The sequence below is a fragment of the Lycium barbarum genome, chromosome 10 (genome assembly GCF_019175385.1).
Source record: "Lycium barbarum isolate Lr01 chromosome 10, ASM1917538v2, whole genome shotgun sequence".
NCBI lineage: Eukaryota > Viridiplantae > Streptophyta > Magnoliopsida > Solanales > Solanaceae > Lycium > Lycium barbarum.
The window spans coordinates 122,563,471-122,576,593 of record NC_083346.1 but is presented as its reverse complement, the minus strand read 5'-3'; the positions used below and the strand labels follow the sequence as shown (position 1 = coordinate 122,576,593).

Sequence of the window (13,123 nt, the reverse complement as noted above, 5' to 3'; positions counted from 1 at the left end):
TATTTTGTTGTACTAATTGAATTTTTTTTTCAAATGTGCAAATCAGGATAAAGAAGTTTTTTTTTTTTTTTTTTTTTTTTTTTGGCATCAATTTTGGTTTCAAAGGAACAACTTGTCCACGATTTAAGTTTTTGGGAATAACTCGTCACTTTAGGTGTCTAACTGACAAATCGTGCCAGCTTTAAGGGGTTGTCTAGGTATATGACCAACGTTAAACCCCACTTTGAAAATAATGTAATGAACAACTAGATCACATTCATGTGTTGTAGCCGGTAACTTATCTTATATTTGAAATTACAAATTCCACATGTTTTATAAGATTAAAATTTCACATGTTAAGGAGGTTTACCTGTAGATATATTTGGATAACTTGATAGTATAACGAAAATGCTATGTTGGTGGTGTAAATTACTTAAATTCAATCATTAAACTACCACGCAGGAGAAATCACCACTAAAAACACACCCTAATTTAGTATATGAACTAGAGTTTATAAGTAGGACTAGAAACTCTAAGCACCTCTCAGGAGTTGAAATATTCAATCATCCAAACTACGAATAATTGCAAAATAAGTAGAAGTATTCATAGGGATCCTAGAAAATGCCCCAGCATTATAGTAACTCATTTGGGACTTGCTTGGTGGTATTACAATATTAAATAGTTTTATAACAAAACTGGAACGTTTGTGTTTAGGTAGATTTAGAATTTTAGAAAGAAAACGTTTGAAGTGCTAACAAACAATCGCCTCATTTTGTGCATCCAATTTTTCAGAAGGCAGCCTCAAATCAACATTGTTTTGAGGTTGCATTTCGGAGAAGAAAATAAAAGAAAAAAAGTGGGCAAAACCCTTCTAGTGCAATCAGTAGCGAAGCTATGAATTCCGTTAAGGATACTAATGGTTTAATATATATCTATATACATAGAAAGGTGTAATTTTCCGATGAAAGATGTTCAACTGATCATCCTTCACTCGATGTGACTGTGTCACTGGGTGCGACCCAATTCACCTTACTACAAAAAAACTATCAACGTCGAAGCTTATTCTGAATCTCTATTCGAATCAGCTTATGAGATCTTGCGTAGGACATTGATCAAGAGTCTCGAAAAGAAGAATGAAGGGTCATGATCAATCCTTGCGTCTTTCCTTATTTACATGCGTTTAAATAACAACTTGAGACTAACATCTTGGTGTACATTCTTTTATTAATATGATATGTCTTGAGGCTCATACTTAACTTATACCTTGCCTATAAGATAGTAATAGCCTGTTTGGCCAAGCTTTTAAAATTTGCTTATTTTAAAAAGTACTTTTCAAAAAAACACTTTTAGCGAAAATTAGTTTGTGTTTGGCCAATTAATTAAAAAAGTACTTTTGAGCATTCATTAGTGTTTGGCCAAGCTTTTAAAAAGTGCTTCTATTTGTATTTTTTCAAAAGTACTTTTCAAAAAAGTGCTTTCGGGCAAAAGCTGTTTTTTTTAGCTTCTGAAAAACTGTTTCTGCTACTCCCCAAAAGCACTTATTTTCTCCCAAAAGCTTGGCCAAACACCTCATTTTTTTTCAAATAAGCACTTATTGAAAAAATAAGTACTTTTGGGGGAAAAATAAGCTTGGTCAAACAGGCTATAAATGCAACAAATGAGTAATTGAAAGCGGTCTTAAAAGTACTTTATACAAATCTGTTTAGGTTGAAACGAAAATGATAAACTTAGACATGATGTGATAAGTCACTTGAGATATAAGAACGATTTATTTGGAAGAGCAATTTTCTCTTAATATACCAAATTTCAAGAAAGACAAGTTAATTTATAACAGTCATTTAAACTATCTATTGCTTAATAAGGCCTTCAGCAATTTTTGCCATTAATACAAGATCAAACTGTCTCCTACTCCTTCCTAACATATCAGGCGTTGTCTTGCTACCAAGTGCATTCTGACAATCGCTCACAAATCTGGGACACTTGGAAAGTGCATTTTCCAAAGAAACATAATCTTTCTTAGCTAATGATTGTATAGAATCTTGGAGCTCGGTTACCAAGAATCCATAGCCGATATCACAAATAGCGTACAAGTCTTGGGTTTCTTTGTCTTTTGCTTTTGCTTTAGAATCCTCTATGAAGACACGATTGTTGTTAGCAAAGTGTAATGCTTGGCTGATAGCAACTTGCGTAACATCAGTAGGGATATATGGATGATTATGTAAATTTTGTCTGAAAACGGTTAAGCAAAATGTGGGATCTTGTACTTGTCTACATATACCTTTTATTAATGCCTCGTCCTCAGCGATAGTACACAAAGAGGTTTGGAAATTGTAAATGCTTGCAACAAGTACTAAAAGAAGGACGTATGAAGGAAAAAAAGAAGTCATTTTAATTTCTCCAATAATTGTTGTTCTGATTCTTGAAGTGAATGCAAGTGGACATATATAGGAATGACATTCAAGCAAAATAGGAATAAACACAATTTTGTTATACCTTATTATCTACCCAAGTATCTGTAGCACGTGTAGAAATAATGTTAAGTTGTTTCCTTCTTTAGTTGTAAATTTTAGTAATGGTTCTTCCAAGATTAGTCAAGTAAAAAGGAATGCAATCTACATATATCATAATATTTATGACAAGTAATTAGCATGTAATAAATACTTTAGGGGTCGTTTGGTTTGAAGACAAGTTATGATAGGATTAGTTATGTTGGGATTATTTATGTTGAGATTAGTTATCCTGATATTATTTCTTATTGATTGTTTGGTTTGTTATATTAAAAGTAACATGCACTGCATAATTTTTAAGAAAAAGTAGTTTGTTTACAAAATTACCCTCCACCTTAATTAGTAAAAAAAAGGTTTTGAGAGACCTCAGGGCTATTTTTGTCCTTTTTATTATTTTATCTTAGGATAACTAGTCCCGGGATTGTTATTCCACACTTTGCAAGGGATAACTTATCCCAGTACTACTTTTTAGTAACCAAACAAGGATATGGTGGTACTAACTTTTTATCTCGGGACTATTTTTTCCTTATTCATCATACCAAGCGACCCCTTAATATTTTAGGCAATGATCAATGCATGACGTGTCAGATTGTCTTATCACCAAACTTTAATTACACTATTACCTTATGTATAGTGAAACAAAATTTGTAAATGCATAACAACTAACATCAAGGAGGAAGAGCAAGTAGTGCTAGAGATACTATTGGAGGAACCATTATCCCCTCTGAACCAACCAAAGGAGAATCCCTTCAACAACAACCAAGAACGGCGAGTTCCAAACATCCTCGAGCATGTATTGCAGAATGTGACACTCAAGGCCTCTGACTGGTTGCAGCATTACACTGACATGACTCTTACCCACCTACCTGCTACTCACTCTGACCATTGCCCAATACTTTTAAATACTGACAAACCTATTGGAAAACCTTCTATAGATTCAGATTTAAGATCATGTGTTAAGTCATCCGAATTTTAAAAACATTGTTAACCAACACTGGGCAAACAATTGCAATTACCATGCTGCCCTTAGAACCTTCACAGAACACATCACCAATTGGAATTGGAATATTTTTAAAACAATCTTCTACAAGAAAAGAAACCTCCCACTATTAGGATTGCTGGTCTGACACAAAAAGTAGCACAAGCAAGCTATGCTTTAATGCTTTTAACAACTAACATCCTGAACTAAACAAGATCATAGTCACCCTAATCCCAAGATCAAAAACCCCACTAGCATAACCCACTTCAAACCTATCAATCTATGCAACACCGGGGTACAAAACTATTAATAAGATCCATAATAGGATTAGACCCTACCTTGACAAAATCATTAACCCAACCCAATGCACCTTCATTCCTAAAAGATCAGCAGATAATGTTATTATAGTACTCTTCCAAAGACGTCACCCTGCCAAAGGCTAGGGCAAAATTACTCTTAAAAATTGATTTGGAAAAAACTTTTGACATACTTGAGTGGTCGTTCATCCATAGCTCCTTAAAAATCTGAACTTTCCCCCAAGCCTCATTCTTAATCAGGAGCTGCATCACTACTACCAGCACTACTACTATTATTATTATTAGTGGCACCCTTACTGAATACTTTGAACCAACTAGATGCATAAGACAGTGAGACTCTCTCTCCTCATACATCTTTATCATTTGCATGCAAGTTCTCTCTAAAACTATAGAGCCTGAGGTTGATATCTACAACTGGCAATCTATCCAAATCAACCAACAAGAACCCTTTTTCTCCCACGCAATATTTGCTGATGACCTTGTCCTATTTGCCTAGGAAAGCATTAAAAGTTCTACATCTATCATTAACACCTTCAACAGCTTGGCAGTACATCCTGGTAAATAAATTAACTTCAATAAGTCCAAAATCATCCAAAATCATCTTCTCTAAAAATGTCCCTTCTGATACCATTAATAGTATCACCAGCTTACTTAAACGTTGGGCCTCTAACCAATTTTGGGAAATATCTTGAATTCCCCATAATCAACAAGCACTCCAAAACTTCTATTTATTAATACATCATAGATAGAATGAACAATAGATTAAAATGATGGAAAGCTAGAATCTTTTCTTTAGCTGGAAAACACACTTTAGCCCAAACTGTCCTTAATGCCGTTCCAGTTCACTCTATGCAGCTAAATCTCATCCCAGCACCAACTAGAAACCAAATAGACAGAATCCAAAGAAATTCCATATGAGGAACTACTGCTGAAAAAAGAAAGACCCGCCCGATCAACAGGGACCAGATCACCCTTTCAAAAAATAAGGGGGGTCTGGGTTGTACCAGTGCTACTGGTAAATACCACTTCCTCCTAACTAGTCTTATTTAGAGAGCCCACAATAACAGAGAAAGCCTCTGAGCCAAAATACTTATGTCCAAATACCAAAACTAGAAGAAATAATTCAGGATAAACTGCTAATCTAGCTGTTTCCTATATCTGAAAAAAAGCACTGTAAAAGCTATGAAAACTTTCAGAAAAGGGATAGCCTGGAACATTGGCACTGGGGAACACATCAACTTCTGGCATGATAAGTGGCTTAGCAGCAACAAAATCATTAATGAACAAATTCAGGAGCCTCTTGATAACAAACTTTCAAACTATAAATTAAGTGAGATCATCAAAGACAGCAAGTGAGATTTCTCAAACCTCCATTTTGATCTCTCTGCTAATATAATCAACCAAATAAAAAACACTTACATCCCCTTGAATTCTCATAGTGAAGACTCTCTCTACTGACTTCAGAGCAACAAGGGATATTCCACACTAAAGAAACTTATACCATCTATCAGGAATAACGATCTACTACTGCCTACCCCTCAGAATTTGATCATTGTTAGATATGGAAGAAACTATGTCTCAACAAAATAAGATTCTTCCTCTATCAACTAGTTAATCAAATGTTGTCTGCTGCAGAATACCTTAGAAAGATAAAAATCTTAAAATCCAACTAATGTCCTCATTGCCATTCAACACAACCTGGAACACATTATTTATTATACTAAAAGTGGGAAGCTCTTAACTTCAAAGTTAGATTATCATTTTGTCTGTGCTATAAATTAAAATGTAATAAAACATATAATTAATTAAATCTTAAATAGAAATATTAAAACTACTTAATACCCTAATAAAAAATCACACATTAATGAAACAAATAGTCCCAATACGTTCCATCCTCTTAAGTCTTACCGTACGTTTCATCCATTTTCTTATGCTTTCACCATTTCTTTATCTTCTTTCATTCTCCTATTCAATTTCCTCTCCTCCTTTAAATCCTTTGTTGCATTAAATTTCATTTATACTTCTTTCCTATTCTTTAAGTTACAATTTCATGCATTCATCACTTCTCATATCTATAATATTCTAATACTAATATGCTAAAAGTGAAAAACCCCATAGTTAAAAATTAGTTTACAAATTACCATTTAAAAGTTAAGTTACCATTTTGCCATTCGATTAGACACTACTTTTTTGATACTATAAAGTAACTTTACCTTTCAATTACTAATAATGTTCCATTAAAATGAAATAAGATAAACAAATCAATCCTTGGACGGGTGCATTTCTCAGTTACTACAACACTGGTGAATTGGTTTGCGCGCGATTTATCGAATTTATGAAATATTTTTTTAATATTGAATAATTTAACTTTTAAAATCTTTCTTAGTCTCAAATTCAAATGGATTAGAGTTTATGTTCTAAAGCATTTTATTATTGTCACTTAGTTTTATTTTTCTCTCTAATATATTAACAATACAAGGTTTTAATTTTCTAGAAATACTCAAATTCTATAAAATAATATAAACTATACAGGTGGACATCGTTCAAACATAGTTTTCATTGTTCATTTTATTTTACGGATTTTAATCTCTTAATGTCGATATATGTATAAATTTTAATCATAGATTTTCTTTGTTCATATCTAATATTTGCTTTGTTCATATCTAATATATTAGTATTCAACTTCCTAACTTCTCTTCACTACCTTTCAACAGTTACATTTTAATTCTTTGTCCTTTTTAAATTTCTTTTAAAAGGAAAATGCATCAACAACAACGTCTACTACAGAAATAATAAAAGGGAAGAAACACAAACGAAATCTCTTTGATTAATTTTTACTTTAGCTTTTTCATTCGTTTTACCTTTCTTTTCCTTTTTTTTTTCTTTTCTCTTCTTCTTTCTTTCTTGCTTCCTCGCTCATTCATTCTAGGAAAGACTATTTACCTTTTCTTCTTCTTCTTTCGATGGAACATCATATTCTTTATATCCAACAACTCCATTGTAAAGCTACTCTTTTCCATCCTCAAAATCATCAAAACTACACTAAAATTTCATAAATTAAAAAAAAAATTGCTATTTTCCTATAAATTAACATACGATATCATTGAAAAAGGAGAGAGAATTCAAAATAGAATGGAATTTTCAAGCTTCAATTTCAAAAAGAATTCTTTTGACGATTGTGAAATTTATCATTTATTAATTTCTTTTTATTGAAAAGATGTAAGCAATAAAAAGCATATTTACTCTATCTATAACAATATGGAATAGAGAAATGAGAAGTACAATTTTTTTTAAAAAAACAATTGGTATAAAAATTTTTAGTACCTGGAAAAATTAAAACTTGCTTTTGATAAAGTTCATATCCATTAGAGATCAAAATAGGAAGAAGAAGTGAGTTACACAAATCGATATCACAGTAATCTACAAAAAATAATAGTATCATAAAATCACCAAAAAATTAAAATAGGGAAATTTGGCATCCATATATAAAACCATTACTCACCTATTTTCAATATGCTAAAAAACATAGCCATGTCTAACAAATAACAATATAATATAATAGAAATAAAAAAGAATACAAGAACTTTTCAAAAAGAAGAATACAGGGAAAGAGAGTCCAAAAGTACTTACTCACCTGGTGTAAAAAAGCAGGACAAATCAATGATAGGAAAGTAGCAAAACTTATCATATTTTGATAAGGATATTTTGAACAGACTATTAAAAAAAAAAACTGAAAACTTTAATGTACCCATTTATGGGTTAGTTTATAGCTTTATGAATTTTTTGTGAAAGAAACGTTTCGAACCTAAAGAGCAACAGTGATCGTGGGCTGATTCACACTAATGCAAGATTGAGTCCGGAACCAAAATGCCCCCAAAAAGTCACTTTGAACCAAAATACCCTAATAAAAAAAAAAAGTTACAAAACTACCTTTAGCGCAGTAATAGGCTAATGAACAACTAGATCACTTTCATGTGTTACGTTGTAGCCGGTGACTTATCTTATATTTAAAATTACAAATTCCGCATGTTTTATAGAGGTTTACCTATAGATATATTTGGATAACTTGATAGTATAAAGAAAATGCTATATTGGTGGTGTAAATTACTTAAGTTCAATCATTAACCTACCTCGCAGGAGAAATCACCACTAAAAACACACCCTAATTTATTATAAGAACTAGAGTTTATAAGTATAGGACTAGAAACTCTAAGCACCTCTCGGGAGTTGAAATATTCAATCATCCAAACTACGAATAATTGCAAAATAAGTAGAAGTATTCATAGGGATCCTAGAAAATGCCCCAGCATTATAGTAACTCGCTTGGTGGTATTACAATATTAAATAGTTTTATAACAAAACTGGAATGTTTGTGTTTAGGTAGATTTAGAATTTTAGAAAGAAAACGTTTGAAGTGCTAACAAACAATTGTCTCATTTTGTGCATCCAATTTTTCAGAAGGCAGCCTCAAATCAACAATGTTTTGAGGTTGCATTTCGGAGAAGAAAATAAAAGAAAAAAAGTGGGCAAAACCCTTCTGGTGCAATTAGTAGCGAAGCTAGGAATTTCGTTAAGGATACTAATGGTTTAATATATATAGAAAGGTGTAATTTTCCGATGAAGGATGTTCAACTGATCATCCTTCACTCAATGTGACTGTGTCACTGGGTGCGACCCAATTCACCTTACAACAAAAAAAGATCAACGTCGAAGCTTATTCTGAATCTCTATTCGAATCAACTTATGAGATCTTGCGTACGACATTGATCAAGGGCCTCGAAAAGAAGAATGAAGGGTCGTGATCAATTCTCCATGCGTCTTTCCTTATTTGCATGAGTTTAAATAACAACTTGAGACTAACATCTTGGTGTACATTCTTTTATTAATATGATATGTCTTGAGGCTCATGCTTAACTTACTTCCCTATAAGATAGTAAATGCAACAAATGAGTGATTGGAAACAGTCTTAAAAGTACTTTATACAAACCTGTTTAGGTTGAAACGAAAATGATAAACTTAGACATGATGTAATAAGTCACTTGAGAAATAAGAACGATTTATTGGAAGAGCAATTTTCTCTTAATAAACCAAATTTCAAGAAAGACAAGTAAATTTATAACAATCATTTAAACTATCTATTGCTTAATAAGGCCTTCAGCAATTTTTGCCATTAATACAAGATCAAACTGTCTCCTACTCCTTCCTAACATATCAGGCGTTGTCTTGCTACCAAGTGCATTCTGACAATCGCTCACAAATCTGGGACACTTGGAAAGTGCATTTTCCAAAGAAACATAATCTTTCTTAGCTAATGATTGTATAGAATCTTGGAGCTCGGTTACCAAGAATCCATAGCCGATATCACAAATAGCGTACAAGTCTTGGGTTTCTTTGTCTTTTGCTTTTGCTTTAGAATCCTCTATGAAGACACGATTGTTGTTAGCAAAGTGTAATGCTTGGCTGATAGCAACTTGCGTTACATCAGTAGGGATATATGGATGATTATGTAAATTTTGTCTGAAAATGATTAAGCAAAATGTGGGATCTTGTACTTGTCTACATATACCTTTTATTAATGTCTCGTCCTCAGCGACGGTACACAAAGAGGTTTGGAAATTGTAAATGTTTGCAACAAGTACTAAAAGAAGGACGTATGAAGGAAAAAAAGAAGTCATTTTAATTTCTCCAATAATTATTGTTCTGATTTTTGAAGTGAATGCAAGTGGACATATATAGGAACGATATTCAAGCAAAATGGGAATAAACACAATTTTGTTATACCTTATTATATACCCAAGTATCTGTAGCATGTGTAGAAATAGTGTTAAGTTGTTTCCTTCTTTAGTTGTAAATTTTAGTAATGGTTCTTCCAACATTAGTTAAGTAAAAAGGAATGCAATCTACATATATCATAATATTTATGACAAGTAATTAATATGTAATAAATACTTTAGGGGTCGTTTGGTTTGAAGACAAGTTATGATGGGATTAGTTATGTTGGGATTAATTTTATATGAATTATTTAGGTTGAGATTAGTTATCCTGATATTATTTCTTATTGATTGTTTGGTTTGTTGTAATAAAAATTAGTTTACAAAATTACCACTTAAAAGTTAAGTTACCATTTTGCCATTCGATTAAACACTTCTTTTTTGATACTATAAAGTAACTTTACCTTTCAATTACTAATAATGTTCCATTAAAATGAAATAAGATAAACAAATCAATCCTTGGACGAGCGCATTTCTCAGTTACTACAACGCTGGTGAATTTGTTCGCGCTCCGCGCGATTTATTGAATTTATGAAATATTTTTTTAACATTGAATAATTTAACTTTTAAAATCTTTCTTAGTCTCAAATTCAAATGGATTAGAGTTTATGTTCTAAAGCATTTTATTATTGTCACTTAGTTTTATTTTTCTCTCTAATATATTAACAATACAAGGTTTTAATTTTCTAGAAATACTCAAGTTCTATAAAATAATATAAACTATACAGGTGGACATCGTTTAAACATAGTTTTCATTCATTTTATTTTACGGATTTTAATCTCTTAATCTCTTAATCTCTTAATGTTGATATATGTATAAATTTTAAACATAGATTTTCTTTGTTCATATCTAATATTTTCTTTGTTCATATCTAATATATTAGTATTCAACTTCCTAACTTCTCTTCACTACCTTTCAACAGTTACATTTTAATTCTGATAGATTATGTAAATATTAATTAGAACATTTTGTAGTCTACTATTTTAGGTTAGCATATTTTGTATATTGTGTAATCTCCTATTTTAGGTTAGAATATTATTCTCCTATTTTGTATATAAACCAATTCAAGTAATGAAAGGATTCAAGGAAAATATTTCTTACATGGTATCAGATTAGGGTTTCTTTCTTCTTCCTCCTTCCGCTACGCCCTAAATCCCTATTTTTTTCCTCCCTAAGCCGTCGCCCCCTTCTTTTTTTTTTTTCCATGGCCGTCGTACCTACCACCCCAGCTATGCCCACGTTCCACCTGGCCCTCGCGGTCTCTAATATCAAGAATCACATCTCTTTTACTCTTGAGATGGAAAACTCACAATACGGTACATGGGCCGAGCTTTTCAAAATTCATGCTCATTCTCACAAGGTCCTTCGTCACATCATTCCTCCACCTAAAGGTAAGGAGAAGCTTGGCTCCCAAAACTGATGAATTATGGACCACCATTGACGCCACCGTGATTCAATGAATTTATTCGACAATTTCAAATGATCTGTTAAACACTATCATCGAACCAGACGCTACTGCCATGGACGCTTGGAATCGCTTGCGTGATATCTTCCAAGATCATCAAACTTTTCGTGTGGTGACTCTCGAACAAGAATTCACGACGACTCGTATGGAGGATTTTCCCAATGCCTCTGCTTATTGTCAACGTCTCAAGAGCCTTGTCGATCAACTGGTCACGGGTCTCACTGAAGCGTACAAAGGGGTTGGGACACAAATTCGCCATGCAAATCCGCTCCCCCTATTCGCTGAGGCTCGGTCTTCCCTTGTTTTGGAAGAACGTAAACTTGCGGCTATGGTGTCTCACGGGTTTGGTTCGGCTATGGTGGCCTCGATCGATGACGCGCCACTCCCCTCGGATAACACAAGCTCACGCCAAGGGAAATCAAAAAATTCCCGCGGCCAAAATTCTAGAACTGGCCGTAAGGGGGGCTTGGGCCGCGGCTCAGGCTGCGGCAAAATCACCGGTGGCCGCGGTAATTCTGCCCGAAGCAGTGGGTCCCTCAGCCCCGCTGGGCTGCTCCTCCCCCCTGCCCGTACCCGACATCTTCTTGGGCTCGTCCGCCGCCAGTCCCGCCACGGCAGTAGGGTATTTTGGGCCCTCCTCCAGCTCAGCAGCTCTACACGGCGGCAGTGGCCCCTCTCGGGTCGTACGTTCCAACCGACATTGAGTCCGCAATGCACACTTTGACCTTGAACCCGCACGATCAAAATTGGTACATGGACACCAGGGCCACTTCTCATATGACATCCTCGGATGGTAATCTCTCGTTTTATTTTAATTTGGGCAATCAAAATAATGGTATTATTGTGGGAAATGGTCATTCGATTCCAATTCGTGGTTGTGGTCATACTAGTTTGCCTCCCCCAAACCCCCCTTTATCCTTACGCAATGTCTTACATGCTCCTAAACTCATTAAAAATTTAATCTCAGTACGGAAGTTTACTACTGATAATTCTGTGTCTGTTGATTTTGATCCATATGGGTTTTCTGTGAAGGATTTTCAGACGGGGATGCCACTAATGTTGTGTGATAGTCGGGGAGATCTTTATCCGGTCACCACCATCAAATATCCAACCACCACTCCATCAACCTTTACAGCGTTGTCTTCTCCTTTTTGGCATGCTCGCTTGGGTCATCCGGGAAATTCTATCTTAGATTGTCTTAGGGTTAATAAAAGCATTGAATGTAACAAATCTAGTCTTTCTAGTATTTGTCGTTCTTGCGTTCTTGGTAAACACATTAAGTTGCCGTTTGATTTTTCTATTTCCGAAACTTTGATGCCATTTGATATTATTCATAGTGATTTGTGGACCTCTCCCGTGTTAAGTTCATTGGGTCATCGATATTATGTTTTTTTTATGGATGATTTTTCGAAGTTTTTATGGACTTTTCCTTTGGCTAAGAAATCCGATGTTTATCCGAAATTCTTAGCTTTAAAAACCCATATTCATACTCAATTTGAACGTCATATTAAAAATGTCCAATGTGATAATGGGAGGGAATATGATAATGGTCAATTCGGGAAATTTTGTGAGTCTAATGGGATGTCATTTCGTCTTTCTTGTCCACCTACGTCTTCGCAAAATGGGAAAGCTGAAAGAAAAATCCGTTCTATCAATAATATCACTCGGGCTCTTCTTTCTCATGCTTCTCTCCCTCCTTCGTTCTGGCATCACGCCTTACAAATGACAACATATCTTCTTAATATTTTACTAAGTAAATTATTAGGTCACATTTCTCCTCTTCAAGTGCTATACCAAAGAAAGCCATGGTTTTTGGGTGTTTATGCTATCCTCTCTTTCCTTCTCCGACTATCCATAAATTGCAAGCCCGGTCTATACCGTGTGTCTTTTTGGGGTATCTTGTGAATCATAGAGGGTATAAGTGTTATGATTTATCGTCCCATAAAATAATTATTTCTCGTCACGTGATTTTTGATGAGAATGTCTTCCCCTTTTCCAATTTACATTCTCCCACTTCTATTACTTATGAGTTTTTGGACGATGGCATTTCCCCATTGTGGTTGCATCACTTGGCTTCTACTACAACCCCCCCCCCCCCCCCCCC

At 34.1% G+C, this 13,123-nt stretch overlaps 1 protein-coding gene across 1 annotated transcript; it reads left to right on the top strand.

Moving 5' to 3' along the window:
- Positions 1-10,851: 10,851 nt before the first annotated feature.
- On the top strand, positions 10,852-12,086 carry LOC132613434 (uncharacterized). The gene is made up of 3 exons (XM_060327456.1): positions 10,852-10,945; positions 11,064-11,528; positions 12,052-12,086. Exons 1-3 carry the CDS (start codon positions 10,852-10,854, stop codon positions 12,084-12,086), a joined length of 594 nt encoding a protein of 197 aa, XP_060183439.1.
- Positions 12,087-13,123: the final 1,037 nt, after the last annotated feature.